The 19486-nt window shown below is 44.3% G+C and overlaps 1 protein-coding gene and 1 long non-coding RNA gene across 4 annotated transcripts; one reads left to right on the top strand and one right to left on the bottom strand.

The window, feature by feature from the left end:
* Positions 1 to 9134: 9134 nt before the first annotated feature.
* On the bottom strand, positions 9135 to 19172 carry allc (allantoicase). 3 transcript variants are annotated; one of them, XM_023952699.2, is made up of 11 exons: positions 18914 to 19172; positions 16725 to 16775; positions 15757 to 15844; positions 14912 to 15031; positions 14045 to 14124; positions 13482 to 13614; positions 12856 to 13011; positions 12701 to 12774; positions 11321 to 11429; positions 11131 to 11249; positions 9135 to 11044 (listed from the first exon to the last, which is right to left on the bottom strand). In XM_023952699.2, the coding sequence occupies exons 1-11, from the start codon at positions 19142 to 19144 to the stop codon at positions 10751 to 10753; spliced, it is 1455 nt and encodes a 484-aa protein (XP_023808467.1). In that variant the 5' UTR covers positions 19145 to 19172; the 3' UTR covers positions 9135 to 10750. The 3 variants fall into 3 exon arrangements, with proteins under 3 accessions (XP_023808467.1, XP_023808468.1, XP_078799229.1); XM_023952700.2 differs by having other exon boundaries at positions 9135 to 11061; positions 18914 to 19171; XM_078943103.1 differs by having other exon boundaries at positions 15757 to 15807; positions 18914 to 19050.
* LOC144990195 (uncharacterized) lies at positions 19094 to 19373 on the top strand. Its single transcript, XR_013654185.1, has 2 exons — positions 19094 to 19225; positions 19313 to 19373. It is a non-coding gene; the product is annotated as an uncharacterized LOC144990195 (long non-coding RNA).
* The last annotated feature ends 113 nt before the right edge of the window (positions 19374 to 19486 follow it).

The following is a 19486-nucleotide window of genomic DNA, read 5'->3' as shown; positions in this document are numbered from 1 at the left end:
GGCCCTGTATTGACTACCGTCATCTCAATAACATCACGGTAAAGAACAAATACCCCTTGCCGTTACTAAATTCAGCCTTTGAGTATCTCCAGGGATCTTCGGTCTTTATCAAATTAGATCTCCGTAATGCTTACCATCTTGTGCGGGTGCGAGAGGGAGACGAATGGAAGACAGCATTCAACACACCTTTAGGCCACTTCGAGTACCTGGTGATGCCTTTTGGGTTAACCAATGCACCAGCAGTATTCCAGGCACTCGTAAATGGCGTGCTCAGAGACTTTCTTAATCGGTTTGTGTTTGTCTACCTGGACGACATTCTTATCTATTCCCCCTCTCTCGATTCCCATGTCCAACATGTGCATTTGGTCCTCCAAAGACTCCTCGAAAATAAACTGTACATCAAGGCGGAGAAATGTGAATTCCATGTCCCCAAGATCTCGTTCCTAGGTTTCATTATAGAAAAAGGGTCATGTTAACATGGATCCCACGAAGGTCGCTGCCATTAAGGAATGGCCCCGACCAACCTCCCGTAAAGAACTTCAGCGTTTCCTTGGTTTTTCTAATTTTTATCGTCGCTTCATGCGTAACGTCAGCAGCATTGCGCGCCCCGTAACGTCTCTTACATCTCCCAAGACTCCTTTTTTGTGGAGCCAGGAAGCTGAGGATGCCTTCAACCTTCTCAAGTCCCAGTTCACCACCGCCCCCGTGTTGGCCCAAGCCCATCCCTCTCGACAGTTTGTGGTGGAGGTGGATGCCTCTGATACTGGGGTGGGGGCGGTCCTCTCCCAACGCACTCCAGATGGGAAGCTTCACCCGTGTGCATTCTTTTCCCGCAAACTGTCACCCTCCGAGCTTAATTACGACGTTGGTAATAGGGAATTGCTGGCCATTAAATTGGCTTTGGAAGAATGGCGCCATTGGCTGGAGGGTGCCGAACTTCCCTTTATAGTCTGGACAGATCATAAAAACCTCGAATACATCGTTTCTGCCAGAAGACTCAACCCTCGTCAGGCCCGTAGGGCTTTGTTTTTTAGCCGGTTTAATTTTACTGTCTCCTTCCGCCCTGGGTCACGCAACGTGAAGCCTGATGCGCTCTCCCGCCTGCATTCCCCTGAAGAACCAGAGACCTCCTCTAGTCCCATTTTCCCTCCGTCCTGTGTGCTTGCCAGTCTCTCCTGGGAGATCGAGACCGCCATCCAACAAGCTCTGGCCACTTTTGCTAGGGACTGGGTGCCACGGCCAGCTTGTCCTCTGGTTTCCATCCCCAAACCAATGGCCAGACCGAACGCACGAACCAGAATTTGGAGTCTGCCCTTCGATGCGTTTGTTCCCAGAACCCCAGTTCGTGGTCTAACTATCTGAGCTGGATAGAATACGCCCATAACAGTCTGATCTCTTCCGCCACAGGAAGGTCCCCTTTTGAGGCCTATTTGGGCTACCAGCCCCCTCTGTTTCCCTCCGAAGAGGTTGAGTTAACTGTTCCCTCTGTGGCAGATCACATCCGACGCTGTCGCAGGGTCTGGTCGGCGACTAGACAGTCGCTTCTACGTGCTACACAGCGTGCTAAGAACTCTGCTGACAGGCCCCGTTCTCCAGCTCCCCCTTACGCTCCTGGACAGGAGGTTTGGCTGTCCACCAAGGACCTCCCCCTTCACACAGAATCACGGAAGTTGTCACCTCGCTTCATCGGACCCTTCATTGTGGACTCTGTCATTAATCCTGCCAGTGTCAGGCTACGTCTCCCACGCTCCATGAAGGTTCATCCGGTCTTCCACGTCTCCCGCCTCAAACCTGTGGTCTCCAGTCCGCTGTGCCCTCCGTCTGGACCCCCTCCTCCCGCCCGGCTGGCGGACGGCCATCCGGTCTACACTGTCCGTCGCCTTCTGGATGTGCGTCGGCGGGGTCGTGGCCTCCAGTTCTTGGTGGACTGGGAGGGCTATGGCCCGGAGGAACGCTGCTGGGTGCCTCGTTCGTTTATTGTGGACCCTGCTCTGGTGCGGGAGTTTCGCCGCCTACACCCTGACCGTTTCGTCCGCCGGGTGGCGTCCCTTGAGGGGGGGTCCTGTTAGGATTGTGAGCTCCTCCCACTCCTACCGGGGAATAATCGCCTCACCTGTTTCCAGTCTCCTCATCAACCTTCAGCCTATTTATGGACTCCTCACCTTTCAGCCGATGTCAGTCCGTCTGCTCTCAGCGACATTGCCTCCAGCATCCTCCACACCTTTGGTCTCATCTGCCGTCCAGGATCCAGCCGTCTAAGCCGGAACTTCCCCACCACCACTGGGACTGATTAAAAACTCTTTCTCACCAACCATCTCTGTTCTGTCCTGCTTCTGGGTCCAGCCTCGTGAACTTTAACATCCTCCGCCTCTCTATCTGCTCATATCCATGCCCTCATGCCCTGTTCATATCCACTGCAGCTGAGGGTTATTTTTCCCCGTGCTCCTCAGTGTGTCCTACACAGCGGGCGCAAAATAAGGTCATTGTAGGTTGACACGATAGTCGGGGCGCTCCAGCACAGCACAAGGATGAAAGAGCTGTGACTCTATCTGGCAACACTGCGCTGGATAAGGAAGGAGCATGTTGCCTGGCAGGGACATGATGTCAATTGATGAAGCAGAAAAGCACCACAAACGAGGTTCATCGTGAGACACGCATGGTGTTCAGATCTGCGTGCTGATGCCCCACTGAGGCGCAAAACAGCAAAAACTGGAAAAGGCTGAAGCTAAAAAAAGTATTTTTCCGTCAGAAAAAAATTAATTCATAGATTTTCAGCTTTGTTGAACCATTAATGTTTTTTCCTCCATAAATTCAAATGACTTTGACCTGCGTCTTTACCAGCTGGTTCAGCGCGCTTTCAGGCCGTCCGTCTGCACGTGGACACACGCACACACGGGAGGATCATTTTTAAAGACTGTCACATTGTACAGCAAGAAGCAGAATCCCATCCCTCTGGATTGGTCAGAAATTCGGCGGGTGCGGGCGGTAGCGGGATGAGGAAGATAGTCCCGTGCAGGGCTGTAGTCTCTGCCTCAGCCAGTCTATTACAGTTTAAAGTTGTTACTTTGGTCCGAGTTGTTTCAGGCAGCCGATACACATCACCATAGCAAAGCTTTTGACTGCCGTTAAATCTCGCGATATTCAGCCAATTTCCGTTTCTATCGAAATTTTCAGTGGTATGTTTGAGAGGATTTTGAGTAGTGAGTGTGAGAGGATTTTCACATGTGTATGTGAATGAATATATTTTCAGTTGTATGTATACAAGCATTTCACTAGTGTGTGTGAGAGATTTCATTCGTGTTTATGAATGCTAATTCTGAATAATGTCCTACACGGCACCTCATAATAGAGTACTGCATAACGCATAAGGAGTGTCTCTCTGAGCCTTAAAACCAGGAGCCCTGTTTCCTCCTTCATCAGTAAAGTGTGAGAGGTCATTTTCTTCCAGAAGAAGACGCTTTCATCCATCCATCAATCATTCATCTGGATGATAATATTTCTCCATGAATATCTTTCTCAGTGTATCAGGATATTTCCAGCTGATGCAATTTCTCCATAGGGACACAAGCTTCGGTTGGTTCAGGAACCGGTGAAAATGGCTGTGAAATATTCTTTAGCAGCCGGCAAGGAGGAGGCAGTCCGGCATGCTCTTCATCTTTGCTCCCTTCTCCCCGCAGCACCTCCTTTGGACACAAAAGTCTAATACAAGCGTCTCAAGCTGAGTTTTAGTGATGAACCAGAGGAATCACATGACAGAAAAAAAATCTTGAAATGCAATTATGTGGTGGAACACTGTAAGAGTTATTCTTGCAGCAAATTTTCCTACTCGAAAGTAAAACTCCTCAGTCTCTGAGGCACCGCTTTTTGCTACTTGTGGGTGTTGCCCAATTCATGATGTCACAGCAGCATGTCATTGTTTCTCCCTCGAAAGCAAACAAGATTGAACTTTTGCAAAGATGGATGTGCTTATTGTTCATCTAAATGAAAACATTTTGCTGATCACCACTAGCTCAGCGGACAAAGTGGGTGTTAGCCTGGGGGTGGAGCTGGCAGCACAGACTCCTCCTGAGGGGCTGTTCTTCACTTTGTGACGTCACTCACTCACACAGGCACGCACACACAAACACACAAACAGCCCTTGTGTAAATGAAGTCGATGTGTCTCTCCTGGGCAAGAATCTCCTTAACATTAATGTAGAAGCCCTCTTTACCTTCATTTAGTTTTAGAAGTTTTTCAGCCTCAATAAAGATGTGTTGGTCCGGAATTGATCAGCTATTATTTACTACTTCACACTTTGATTGAAAGTCCAACTGTGAGACATTTTTTAAGGTCCACTCTGATAAAAATGGAGTTTTTAACATGTTCTTGTAGCATTTCTATGGTGTCAAATTAGCGCCTAAAGTATTGCGCATCAAAACAGTAAAACCGCGCATCAAAACCCCAAATCTGTGAATCAAAATGCATAGATTGAGAACCAAAACCCACAATTTGCAACCAAAAGCTATAACCCAAAGCACAATCCTATTTCTCAGCAGGCGATTTGTTTTCTCGCCTTTCTGAAATCCTGTTTTTGAGTTGCAGTTTTATTTTGAAATTGTCTTTTTGAGTTGCGTTTTTATTTCTTGAGTTGCGCTTTTATTTTTTGCGGTTTTGATTCTAAAACCTGTCGACACGTAAAAACAGCGACATGTCAGTCAAGGGGAGGGGAGGCGGGACATCCCTGATATCCAGAAGCTCATTGGCTGCCGAATAACACAGAGTCTTACGTCAACAGACCAGTTTAGAATGTGCCGGTAAGTTTTTCATGTTTTTCAAATCTTTTACTATATCAAACTTTTACTTTATTTAACCAGAGGACGCCAGCACAGTCAGATGAGGAGCTCCACCAGTAGCTGCTAGTGAAAAAAGATGTTAGAAAGTTAGATGTTGCATGACAAACTATCACCATTATTCTCCCGTGTTAGCATGCTAGCTAGCTCAATGCTAGCGGGGTTTCCAGCTCTTTTCATGACTTTTATGGATTAAACAAAGTCGATTGTGATTGATCGAAATGTGTTTCTGAATCATAATTTTACTTTTATTTATTTTTAAACAAGGATGAACTGGATCCCAAACTAGGAAAGGTGTCACTTTCTTACAGCAATATGTTGCTTTGTTCAATCAATCTGTAATCCCTAAAGATAAATTGAGAAACCTTGTAAATTATACATGAATGTACTTCTTGAAAAAAATCTTTGATTAACCCTAGTGACAATCTACGGGCAATTATTCCCAGGTTTACATGACCGATCCTGACACTGGTAAAAAATCGACTTTGTTTAATCCATAAAAGTCATGAAAAGAGCTGGATACCCCGCTAGCATTGAGCTAGCTAGCATGCTAACACAGGAGAACAATGGTGGTAGTTTTTCATGCAACATCTAACTTTCTAACATCTTTTTTCACTAGCAGCTACTGGTGGAGCTCCTCATCTGACTGTGCTGGCGTCCTCTGGTTAAATAAAGTACAAGTTTGATCGTTTAATATAGTAAAAGATTTGAAAAACATGAAAAACTTACCGGCACATTCTAAACTGGTCTGTTGACGTAAGACTCTGTGTTATTCGGCAGCCAATGAGCTTCTGGATATCAGGGATGTCCCGCCTCCCCTCCCCTTGACTGACATGTCGCTGTTTTTACGTGTCGACAGGTTTTAGAATCAAAACCGCAAAAAATAAAAGCGCAACTCAAAAAATAAAAACGCAACTCAAAAAGACAATTTCAAAATAAAACTGCAACTCAAAAACAGGATTTCAGAAAGGCGAGAAAACAAATCGCCTGCTGAGAAATAGGATTGTGCTTTGGGTTATAGCTTTTGGTTGCAAATTGTGGGTTTTGGTTCTCAATCTATGCATTTTGATTCACAGATTTGGGGTTTTGATGCGCGGTTTTACTGTTTTGATGCGCAATACTTTAGGCGCTAATTTGACACCATACATTTCTCTCAGGATGGAGGACATATAAAAGAATTTAAGCTTAAAACTGCATTTCTGAGTATTTCTTTATCCTAATCATGGTTAAACAGGAGCAGATTAAAAAATGCTGTTTGAAAACCTTTTAGTTGTTATGTACAAATTACCAGCAGGCCATCCTTCCAGCTCTGCTCTATTCTGATTTGTCAGACAAATAGATCCATGAACGTCTTTGTTTTCCTGGTCTGAGCTGGAATCTGGATCAAAACTGAACGCTCTGATATTGCTCTCCATTTCTGTTGTACTGCTAATGTAAGGTTGGGGTTTGTGAGGGGCTGTAAGCTAGCAGGAGAGAGTATAAACAGAGGGATTAAAAGACCATTGGGAATGCTTTGAACATAGATTAAAGGTTGACTGGAATGGGATTTTATTCATATTACATCTGCCATTTTGTAATCATTCAGAGCAAAACCATCTAAAAAAATTTGAAGTAAAAAAAAAAAGAAAACTTACAGGTGTGCACCCTATACTAACTGGTGCACACCTGTTACTAGGTAATTTGCGCACAGAGAAATGTTCCCAAGTTACCTGGAAATGGCATTACGTGAGCTAATTGAGTTTTACTTTGCTTTTTGACTTGTCTAAAAGGGATCGAAGCTTTGCTTGCTTACCGTCACAATTGCATCATCACTGAACATCACTAAACATCTTAAACAAGTTTTAAATACATGTGGTTTGTTTCAAAAAAGGGTCCAAATTATATTTGGCATTTTGATTCTTACGACAAACTAAAACCATTTGTTATTTTTATTACTGGCTGTTAGTAACTGGTGAAAAAAACAAACGAACAATTGAATTGATCGGGTGCGCACCAGTTTTATTTTATTATTTTTTTTCTTCAGTGGCCCTTTAGGGGCTCCGTAGTTTTTAAAGTGGATCGAAATGAAAATATTTCCCAAAACTGAAATTAAACAAGTCACGTGACCAACAAGCGGATGGTGATGCACTTCTTGGTAGGAACTTGCTGCCTTGGGCGCTGTGCAGGAGCAGGCACTGCACCACCAGAGGTCCCACAGCGTCACACAGCTCATCCAAAGTTGAGCGTGTCATGTGGAATCTTTGGAACCACAGCTTCTCTGTAAAATCCCCAACTACCATTTCCCCAAATCTCTTCCTCTGTAGCCCCTCCCACATGTAAGGAGCTCGCCGCTCCATGGCCTGAAGAAGACGACGATGATGATGATGAGTGTTAGTGCCGTGCCAGAAATTTACATTTATCAGCTGTAAATCAAAGTATTGTTCACATCCGTTATCATGTTTCTGAATGACTTACCGTGTGGGTTGGTTTGTGTTTATTCACACAATTATGATTGAATAGAAACAGGGAAATTGCAAAATATTTGTATTTGGGAATTTCAATAAAGTTTTGTACATATGTGTCATGAAAATGCAGTTTATGAAACCACAAGCATAGAATAGAATAGAATAGAATAGAATATAATAGAATAGAATAGAATAGAATAGAATAGAATAGAATAGAATAGAATAGAATAGAATAGAATAGAATAGAATAGAATAGAATAGAATAGAATAGAATAATCTAAAGGAAATGTAAAAACAGCCATCTGCCTGCACTCATTAAACACACACACGCACTAAAAACAATAAAAATAGTAAAAATAGCAATAGATTAAAAAGATTACTAGATTTAAAAATAAATAAATAAGGGGGGGGGGGGGGGGGGGCAAGTCTGGGTCCCCCTGTGCCGGTCCAAGCCTGAATGAAATACAGGGCTGCATCAGGAAAGTCTCTGCCAAACCACCTGTGCATATCGGTGGAAGCTAATTTGTTGTGGCGACCTCTGAAGGGATATGCCAAATTTAAACAACAACAATTTACTGATTTGCCTAACAAATTTACTTCCTGACTACCTGCTAGTTATTGTTTACTCTCTTAAAAATGTCATACTGTTAAGTTAATTGAACATACCTAACGTTGTTACTTGTGTGTGTTGTTTGCATGTTCTCCCCGTGCATGCGTGGGTTTTCTCCAGGGACTCCGGCTTCCTCCCACTGTCCAAAAATATGCTTCATAGGTCAATTGGAAACTAAATTGTCCCTAGGTGTGAGTGTGTATGGGTGTGCGATTGTGACCCTGCGACAGACTGGCGAACAGTCCAGGGTGTCCTCTGCCTTCGCCCACAAGTGGCTGGGATAGGCTCCAGCAACCCCGTGAACCCGAAAGGGAAAAACGGATTAGAAGATGAATGAATGAGATGAATAACGTTGTTACTGATCCTGGAACTTGTGAAGAAAATGAGAGACACGCCTTAATCAGGTTAAGCTATAGTCGGCATTCAAAGATTTGTTCCACTGCTTTATGTTGAGTCATGCTAATGCACTGAGATGTAAATGTGGTTTAACAGGTGTTAATCTCACTAAAGAATGGTGATGTTTTGTTGATGATGGTAGATGAGTAGTTTCAGAAAGCATATTGTGAACATGTGAGTCTCACCACCCTCATTACACTTGGTGCCATTAAACACGTGCACATGTTCAACCATGACAGGCTCGTTGGAATGACAGATGGAACAAAATTCAAGTGAACAGCACAGAAAGCTGGGAGAGATAGATGCAGACAGGGACACAATTTTTGGTGCTCACTGCTTCATTAAAAGAAATCACCTATGGTGACTGAAACAACCCAAAACAAAAAGCGAATAATAAAATTAGTGAAAGTCAATCACAGAAAACCAGACATTAAATGTTAATGAAAGACGGGTGGAACAAATAATGAATACCTTTTTGGTTCTGGCTTGAGTTCTCATCTCATATCATCTCTTATCATCTTTACATCCGAAGACTACATGCCATGTATCCCATCATGCATCGCACATACCCCATAAGGCATCTCGACCAACCAACGTGTCCCTGTAACTGTGGTGCATTCAAATACAACCGGATCAATTTATATCAGAATATTGTTTTGTGGGGATGCATAAATTATTTTGTGGAAACAAAATATTTATGTAATTTACCCACGTCAGGTACCGGGGCTCCGTATAAAAGGCACTGATTACTTTACGGGTAGACCTTACCACAAAAAAAAACACAAAAGAAAACCTGCTAACTTCTTCAAAATTGACCTCACAAAGAAGAGTTGAAACATCTCAAACAAAACACAGTCCAGTTGAGTACTTTATTACTCACTAATTTCCTTGGATCTGATTGCAACAGAGTTTCAGGATCACAAGAACCATTTCAAGACATCTCATGCTACATTTCTAAAGGCAACATATGCAAACAAGATCTCTGGTCAATACAAATAGGCTTGATTCACATTTTTAGGAGGATCTTATTCTGTGCACCTTGTTTTCTGAATCCTGTGCAGTCACAGGGGTGTCTGGAGTCTGACCCAGCTGCTTCAGCAGTCCATCAAAGGAAACACACACCTTGTCATGTCTAACAATTTGGAGTCTCCACTCAACCTGTGAATCCTCTTTTCAGACTGTAGGTGGTTCGGTGATGTAACATTTAATAATTGCTAATAGGATTTGGACTCACACAGCAGCAAACTTACAAAGGGTGGAGAGCAGTATGCATCAATGTGGAAAGTGATATCTCATTCAAAATGACACATGATCAATACATGGCTTTTCTGATCTACAAAATCAGCTGGTCCTTTCTGTTGTGACACAGCCGCGGTTACATGGGCAAAATATCTTGATCGGATCAATGGTCGGATTGAAATCCAACCGTGCACATGGGCACAGAAAACCTTTTTTCCGATTAGGACAAACGTTCACATGGTCACACTCTCGGTCAGAATAAACCATTTGGTCATGCGCAGAGGTGTTGAAAATACTGGAAAAAGGAAATGAGTCCCACAGTAAACAAACTGCTGCCACATACATTTATGCAGCAGCTCGGTAATATACGAGACGATCTTCTAAACGTGCTTTTATTAATGTTATTATAAAGCGCCTGTTCGCTCATCATTTTCTCTTTAATCCGTGTGGTCAGTGCTTTTTTTTTGGAAGAACGAAGCTCTCAGGAGAGGCTAACACGCACTAACAACGTTAGCCTTGTTGGATGAACATAAATCCATGCAGGAAATGCTGCAATCTGCATCTTGGCTGCACGTAAACATGTGGGAATAACATCAGCCTTTATTTTGTCGGGACACGACTGGAAACACAAATCTACATGATTGTTTGAATGATTTCTAAGGTCTGAGTGACATTTCTGCTGTGAAAAGCTCACACACCGCCCCAAAGCCGCTGTGTGAGCTGACGGTCCGAGCTCTGCTCGGACACACGGTTCTCCTGAAGCCAGCAGCCGCTGACCCAGAGCGGCATGACGGATCACAGTCCGAATTCTCCCACACATAACAAACCAACAAAACGCACACGTAACAAAGCATCCTCCCCTCCCCTCAAACACACATGAATAAATCCTGCTGCTCTGCTCAGAGACACAGTTTGCTCGGTCCACCGGCACCCAAGCCCGGACCTGGGGCACGAAGCGCTAGTGAGGGGTGTAAGAGAGGGGAGAGGTGAAGAGCCAGTGGGGCGAGGGCGAGAGCGGGGCGAGAGCGGGGCGAGAGCGGGGCGAGAGCGGGGCGAGAGCGGGGCGAGAGCGGGGCGAGAGCGGGGCGAGAGCGGAGCGGCGCTTTGCACCGGGCCTCCGCAGAGCAGCGGATCGGTTCTATCTGAGTTTCAAAGCTTCTCTGGAGCGAAGCACCATCCATGCATGACACACGATCGGAATGAACTGTTTACATGAACAACAATTGGATCAACTATCTCGATCGGAAAGAAATTTTGACCCAAACAAGTCTGATCGGCGTGTTTACATGACGCTTTTTTCTTCCGATCAGGCGTTCTTTCCGATTACTTTTGCCCATGTAAACGCAGCTACAACCGTATCTTCTCACAGTTTGGATGTCTGCCTTTTCAGGTTGGAGGGAGCTACAGTCAGCTGTGTGGGTCGACCCCAAAGCCGCAGGCGACTGACCCCCCCGTCTGGACGGATTACGAGACGGATGTGAGTGAAGGGACGGCTCTGGATGAGGTCTGCAGCACTGTACTGATGCCTGCAATGAGGATGGAGCTGCAGCACAGACGGACATGTTCATTGCAATCCCAACAAAAGAAACCAGCGATCAATGTTAAAAATGACCTTCTGTGGGGGGAGAAGCTCCTCCCACTTCACTGAATTCCAGCTGGTCTTAATCAAATGTCTCTCCTCTTCCTGGGTCAGCAAACAGGCCTCTAGTCGGCAGGAGTCTGGGAAGTTACCTGAATGCAAATGTGGCATTAAAATTAGCTTTAGGTAGAAATGAGAGGATGCAGGGGAAGAGCGTCCTCACCTTTGAAGTGGGTGGTGTCCACTTCAATGCTGCTTATGACCCCAGGATGACCCAGGCGAAACACGGCCCACTCATAACCAGGCACCTGCAGGATCCCACACTCGTTTACCTGTAGGGAGAAGGTGGGATTCACCCTGGGCAGTTTACCAGTGCATCACAGGGCCACACAGAAACAAACAACCACACACACTCACATTCAAACCTAAAGGACAATTTGGAGTCACCAATCAACCTATGATGCTTGCTTTTTGATTGTGGGAGCAAACCATAGTGTCTGGAAGAAATCCACAAATGCCCGAGGAGAGCATGCAAACTCCACCCAGCCATGATTTAAAGCAGGACCTTCTGGCTGTGGGGGAGAGTGCTAACCACCAGCTCATCGTGCTTCTTAAGTTACTGCTAACCTTTATTTTACAGGCTCAATGGCACATTAGAAAAGACTAATTGTATATTTGTTTTGGAGAGCTCTAGAAATGTCCCAGCAAGCATGTTGCTGTGTCTGGAGTTATGAGATCATTCAGAGTATTCAAATCGCGCCACAAGACCTTTTGCTACGTCTTTACTTTGACTCAGTATAGAAACTAAGTTTGTGAACGCAGCACTAGAATTATTCAGTAAAGGGGCTGATTTCATGATCAGTTCAGACTGATTGTCAAAAGTCTGAATTTGCAACATGAGTTTGTGTCTGTAGTGTGAACACTTGTTTCCTTGTGCTGTTTTGAAAATATGCTTTTACAGAAGCTCTATATAAATACAGATTTACTTACTCACTTTACTTGAGAGCAGGTTTTGCAGCTGTAAACTTTTCCACATGCACTTACATGGTTTTATATACAAATTTAGTTTGCAAATGAAAAACGTATTTGTATGTGTGGATATCATTTAGAACTAAAATGCATTTGAAAGGAAACAACACCAAAAGAAATGTGACTCACATTATTTGCCATAGATTTTTGAACTAATAGTTTATCTAAACCTGTGAGGAGAAATGTGAACGTTTTAGATGGGGAGCTGAAAGAAACAAAAACTACAAAAAGAAGGATGTTCATGCATAATGGGAACTTTTTACATTCTTGCTTAATTGTGAGTGTCACATTCTGAAAACAGTCGTATCCCTTGTTCTATCCTAGGCACTTTAACATTGGGAGTTGGGTCATCTAGACCCATTAGACAGTGCTCTGAACCTTTTTTCTTCAATGATTGTGATCTTCACTGGTGTCCATGGATTACATGAAATCTTTCCACCTTTATCCACCTTTGTCATGGTAGGGAGAACACGTCAGTGTAAGGGGGGGGTCATCTAAGATAGCACAAGGGGTAAATTGAGGGAACCATCAGAAAAACCCTAGAAAAGTATGAAAGGCTGCTGTGTGCTCAGACCTTTAACTCTTTGGGTCGGTCCAGTCTGCGAGCTGTTTCCCATCCGTCAGCCATATTGGCAGCCTGGCCCAAACCTGCAACCTCGCTTTCCTCAATCAACGTTCTTCAAAACTGACATGATGAGCTCAGAAAATACACTAGACTTTATTCCAAACCAATCATGTTGCGTGGATGTCCAAAGTGGGCGTTACTGTAGCCAAGGCACATTCCTCCATTGGTCAGAGCCACTAGGTCTACCTTCTGATTGGTGGAAACAGTTGACCAATCCCTGAGCCCAACACCATACACCCTCAAGCGAGCAATCCCTCCATCTGAGAACAAATAGTTACACAGACACACACCAACACACTGCTGTGAGGAACAGGTCAGGAGAATCAAAGTAGCAGACAACAGGCGGGCGGTGAGTCAAGGTTTATTTAGTGTGTTTTAAAGGGGAGTTGGGGACAGATAGCTGGAACATGAACCCAGGCAGAAGACATAACAGCCCTGATACAGAGCCAGAGCTTCAGAAAGCAGGACAGAGCTTCAAGGACAATCTGGCTGTAAGTGGGTGGGTGAACAGAGCTTGAAGAGCAGGGGTCTTAATGAGGGAAATGGCAAGAGGTGAGAAAAGCGGGACAAGTTGAAGGGGCAGACCAGGGAGCAAAAGACTATCCATCTACCTCATTCAGAGGCAGAGAGAAGGAGAAGAAAGAGAAAAACCTCGAGGGAGAACAGGGATCCCAACACACACTGGCCCACAGCCAAATCATTTTATGTGTATTTGTGTGCATGTTTGTACCTGGGAGCATGTTGAGCCGCAGGTGTGTGACCCTCCCCCTGAAATCTGTTCTGAAGTAATTGTGGCAACAATCGGAGTATCCAGGCTGCAGCGGACTCACGCCCACCAACTCTGGCCACGCCTCTGAGCCTAGCTGTCAGTCAAAGGAAGCATGGCCATCAATAAAAAGACTGAATTTCAGTGTAGAACATGGCATATTCTAAAATCTACGCACATGTAGATTGTAGTGAATGTAGTGAAGCGTGTGGGGCATGCTTTAACCCAAGTCAGCTGTCTTTAAATGCGGTGTTCCCCTCATTTATTTAAATAAGGTTCACATTAATGAGAGCATATGTAACCATTCAGGAGTCCCTCACTTTTTTCCATCAAACGTCTCCATGTTTCATGGGTCTATTGCAGAGTTCAATTGTGCTTTTTTGTTTAAAAATGTTTCTGTCGACATGTAGGTACCTGTATCACCTGGTAAACTTTACAAGATGATATGTTTTCAAGGTAATCAGGATGTCCCAAACCCCGATTGGCAGTGTTGGCAGTGCTGCCCATGGCGTCTCTCTTTTATTCACCTTAGCAGCAGCTGCCATCTCGCTGCTGGACGCCGCCATCCCAGTCCGGTCTCCATCCAAAGTAAATGCGGGCATCTGATCTTTAGAAGCAGGGGGATGTCATGGAGTTACACCTTACTTAATTCTGTGCAACCCAAACAAGCCAATATTCTTGTCTGATAAAGTTCTAGCCCAGCAGCTGAAAGAAGGAAAGCCTGGACGCATCAACTCTTAAAAGCTTAAAAAACACGATAAACACTAATCAGAGTCCAAGAAAATTTCAAGCCTCCAAAAGTAAGGCTAGTAACCAGCGAGTCAGTCTGTAGTGCAGCAGGAGCTTAAGCTTGAAGGTATCTACACACCAACAGCGTCGGCTCGTGTTCTAGTAGCCAGTTTTGATGAAAAGTCTATGTAAATCCATGTTAACCCTCATTTCAGACTTCCGTGTTGAGACTTTTGGGTTCACGTGTCGCTTTGCAGGTTTTCCAATGGGGGCACTTGGATTTGGTAGTGATGAGTATGTGATGTTCTTTTCAAAACACAGTAGTGCCAACCATTGTAAACATGATCACTCTGTAATTGCAGCATGTGCCTAGCCAGATTTCTATGACACCAGGTCTTTGAGTCTTCGTACGGAGCCTTCACCAATTAAAGGTGGACGGTAAACAGTCCTCACACAGGACTTCACTACGTCACAGCAAAGCTGCGCTAAAGGCCTTACTTATAAAGCCCAGCCCATGTTTATCAGTTTAAAAACTACAATAAAAAATTAGCCTCTGACTATTTCAAAGCAATTGTTCTATGTGAGCCGGTCAATTGTCATTTTTTCATCAGCAAAACTGTTAAAAGAAAGTGATGAGGATGTAGCTAAGGGAGAGCAGCTGGTACCCAGACAGCCTCCTTGGATGGAGATGTGGGGCGAATGGTTTCCTGTGAAGAAAGATGTGTCCACATCAAAGCCGTAGATAGAGCCAGGAACTCCCAGCTGGATTATGCACCAATCATGACCTTCAAACAGCAAACAGAGATACCAGAACACTTGAGATTTTCTAACCTGGAAGTCAAGCTGTTCAACAAGGTTCAGTACCTGGGACACATTTATTTCTTTACAGCAATGGTTGCATAATACATTCACTGTATTAAAACGATCATGTGTCACAATCTATTCTAGAGTCCTGGTTTTTTTTGTATCTTCTCTGTTCTGTTAGGACTAAGTTGTTTTTTACGTTTGGATCATTTTAGGATCATTTCAATCAAACACAGTAAACAGTCAACATTTGTTTTCAACATTAACAGCTTTTAATTCTTTGTGAAGAACCATTTCTTCTGACAGCACCAGAAGGAGACGTTTGGCTTCACTCCCGCAAAGGTTGATAATGTTGAGATTTCTGTTCAACATTTAATTTAGCCTAATTTCTCAGAAGACAACTTTAAAACAGGAGGCAAAAAAACTTAAAAGAAAGTTAGGATACTAAAAGTAAAAACACTTTTAGTATTTTAGAAGAAAATTCTCTAACTGGCCAGAGCTTCTTAATGTTCATCATGAATTGAGGGACCCAAGAAGCCCAGATTAGTTAGTCTAAAATATGAAAATCTGGAACTCTCTAAGTGTCTACATTGTTTAAGATACTAGATTTGGTTTAAATCTCAACAATTTCCTAAATTTCAGCAGTCAATCTGAATTTCGAAAACTGGTCAGTCTAAAGAGGTTTGATGAAGTTCCAGATCCTCACCAGGAATTCTCTTCCTCCTCGTCTCCCATCCGTCCATCCATTTTCCAAAATCTGTGAAAGCAGATGCTTTGAACTGCGGTGGCTCCTTCTGGAAAACCCAGAGTTCACATGAAAAAACCCACAGGATTCCTCTCAAATGTAATTTGTCAGATTATTGTGTGAGTCTATTTTAAAGTATTTTGTCATGCTGTCCACTTCATGTTTGAGTTCACCTTGTTATTGTTTCCTAGTCTAATCCTCCTTTCTTGACACCAGAGACTGAAGCGGAATAAAGTGCATAGAGAAATATGCACATTATTGTGTGTGACGATAACCGCTTCACCGCAGTGATGACCTCATCACCGTCCTTTTTTTTTAAGTTCTGCATATTGTGCGTGATTGGAACTCTAATAAACACATTAAAAACATTCATCTTTGCTGATAATTTACTTTTTTTCTGCTAGTCCTGTGTTCAGACTTCAAGGGTTTCTGGGGGAAACCTTTTATTACTGTTCTCCGTCTCTCCCTCTACGCTGCACGCGCTCACTCCACTCACACACACACGTGCGGTTTCAGCAGCACACACACATCCTCATTCTACAACAGAAGTTTCCATCTCGCGAGATTATACGACAAATTTGCTGCGTTCTAATCATTATTTTCCATTGTATTCATTTCCATTACAAGCTGCGTGCGTTCTTGAGTGCGACGCCGCGCCCCCTGCTGGTTCATCACAGCGGTGATCAAAAATCCCACACCCTCACAGCTCTAATGCACATTTAGTTTGCCTCAATTCTATTCTGAGCACGTTCTTTCATTTTCATGATATCCTGTATGCTGTGAATTGGCACCTTTTGGAGAAAGTGGGTCCAAACTTCCCGTTCTTAACTGAACCAATGTTTAAAGAATGCTGTGGGACCCCCAAAATGCATTGATTGCCGTTCTTTGTCCGAATGTTTCTGGATATGCTGTTTTAGTTGCAGTAGTACCTTCAGGAGGTTCTTTGCTGGAGCGAACCACTCATCTGTGGCAAAAATGACCTGAAAAAAGAAGAAGCTTCGTGGAGTGAAAGCTGATCACCTGAAAGAAGACAAATTATTTTTAAAGCTGCTTGTTTTATGACTTCATCTAAAAGTTTGTTTAATGCTAGATTTTTGAAAACAGAGCAGAGAAGAAATAAACTACAAATACCAACAATCATGGAGATACCAAGTCTTCACAAGTCACTCCTTATCAGAAATACACTACTCACAATACTGTAATTTGGGATATTGTTACTCGGATGACTGCTTGTCCTATTTGGTTTAAATTTTAATCAAACTTGATATGACTAATATAGCATGAGAGGAAACACCATGTTCATTTATTTAATATGTTTTTAACCCAAAAACTAAGGCAATAACAAAGATAGTCCGAAATTACAAAAACGGACCCTATCAAGAGAAGACCATTAGCTGCAATGACAGCTTGACAGTGTTTGGTAGTTTCCGAAGCTTTAGGTTTGGCCATCTTACATATACTCACTTCTCTCTGAGCTGAGTGATTTCAGCCTCCAACCATGCTGAGGCCATGGTTCCTGACCCTTCCCCTTACAGTTTTATCTGCACATTAGACATGTAGGACCCTTGGTAGGGGGGGTGCTTGGACATCATTGTAAGCAATCAGGAGATCTCCTCTCAGTGCCCTACACGCTAATTTTAACTGCACCCTTTAGTACACACACCCTTTACCCCACAGCAATATACTGTCCAACACGCACACATACGCATGCACCTACAAACAAATACACACACCACACAAGTAAGGTGGGACCTCTGATCTTCTGTCACCAACCCTATCCCAGGCAGGGGAACCAGGCACTTGGCAACAGTGGCTGTGTCCATTGGGTGCTAGCTTTCTGGGCCCGGGGGCCCTCTCTCCATGCAGGGAGAGGGATCCCTGAGTTCTATGGCAAGACCAGGAACTGGGGATCACATCACATCTGAGCCTGGGGGTGTCCGTGTCCCTGTGGTGCGTGTTCTAGTCCTTGGCCTTGAGTGCAATCTGTCGCCAGTATTCCAACAGTGGATGATGTGATGTGGGCCATGTTTACAACACTCTTTGTGGACCCCCACTTGTCTTGTGTGCTCCCCCTGGGCGGTGGTGGGTGGCCCCTGCCTTTGTCTCTCCCTGACCTCCTGCGGACTGGGTGGGTGGCTGCCTGGAGCGTTGAGCGTAGCATCTGCCACCTAGACCAGGGCCAGCAGGACCACCACAGGAGCTTACTACCACCCAGAAGTGTTGAACATCCCTCCACCCCAACCCCAGGCACGAACCAGTGCCCCCAAGGGAGACCCACCCCACACTCCAGGCAACCACCTGCCCACCCCGCAGGAGGTCAGGGAGAGAGCAAGACAGGGGCTGCCCACCCCCGCCCAGGAAGAGGATGCTTTAGAGAAGTGGGGTTTCTCGAAGAGGGTTGTAAACAAACACCAACCAGGCTCACCCACTGCTGGAATTCTGCAGAGGCCCAGCACTCGAGGGCTCGGACCAGAACCTGCACCACAGGGACACGGACACTCCCAGGCTCACGTGATGTTTTTGGCTACTATTAACCCCAAACTTATAGGTGATTTAACTATTTTTGTTGATTTTATAACAGATTTTAAACCTTTTTTTGACCTGAACTTAACAAAATTCACGTTGAATCTTGTCTCCAACTCCAACATTGCAGCAGCTCAAGAGAGGAAATGGCTCCTCCAAGTAAATCTGGCTGATTTGCGAAAGCTAGCGCTCAACTTGATTTGTAATTCAGCTCGGAGGGGGGTGGAGCTTCATACAGCCATGAGTCCTGACCATTTACTGTATTTGTGATCTCACATACAGTCACTTCTTTCCTAAATAGTCAAAGGTCCTGACTCAGCTCTCAGGAAGGGCAGGGGTGAGTAAACCCCCCATGCTGTTAGCAGTGTCATGCTGCTATGAGCAATAAGTGATTCTATTGTCTCTATAGCTTCGCTTTTCTCCTCTCATAACAGGGAGGAAAATAGAGTTATGGTACAATGATAAGATGGATATATTGTTGCTAGTTGCTTGGTAAAAAAAATAGTCACTGGAAGAGTCTGAAATAAAACAGAAGAACTGGATAGTTTGCAGAGACCATGAGCTTGACAGCACGACTGCTTATCAGCGGACTCACCTTCCCTCCAACTGCCTCACACGCAAGATCATTGAAGTGTAGGAAGTCCGGTTCAGCTTGACTTTTTCCCAATAGTGTCTTTCTCTCAGCCATCCTTAGCTCCTTCGTAGAGGTTCTGACTGGTTCTGATAGTTTGAAAGCAGGTTCTGACAGATTCTGATGTCCGAGAAGGAGTGTCAGCAGCAGGAGAAGAAACTCAGATCCCTCACCCGGCAGGACAAAGTTCAGCATCTGTTTGTTCTAATGGATGACTCTACGTGCACACAGGACCGCTGCTCCATAAACACATCCTCATTGATTAGCAAACGAGAGGTAGGGGCTGAAACATGGTAGAACATGAGATTCTCTTTCTTGGTTCATTTTTGTGATCATTTTGATTTGCTTTGGTTCGTGACTGAGGTGTCTCAAAACACAACAAAAGGAAAAACCATCAGTGCTTCAGACGTGCTCCTTCCAAAAACCCAAATTATCTAACATGTAAGTGATTACACAAAACAAAGTACATAAAGGGCCTTTTATGTAAACCCTGTCCTTGGCAAGCAAAGGTCAAAATTGAGACTTTACACCTGGCAT

This window comes from Oryzias latipes, chromosome 24 (genome assembly GCF_053564925.1).
Source record: "Oryzias latipes strain Hd-rR chromosome 24, Olatipes_Hd-rR_3.1".
Lineage (NCBI taxonomy): Eukaryota > Metazoa > Chordata > Actinopteri > Beloniformes > Adrianichthyidae > Oryzias > Oryzias latipes.
The sequence above is the reverse complement of the archived record's forward strand: the minus strand, read 5'-3'. Positions and strand labels throughout refer to the sequence as shown.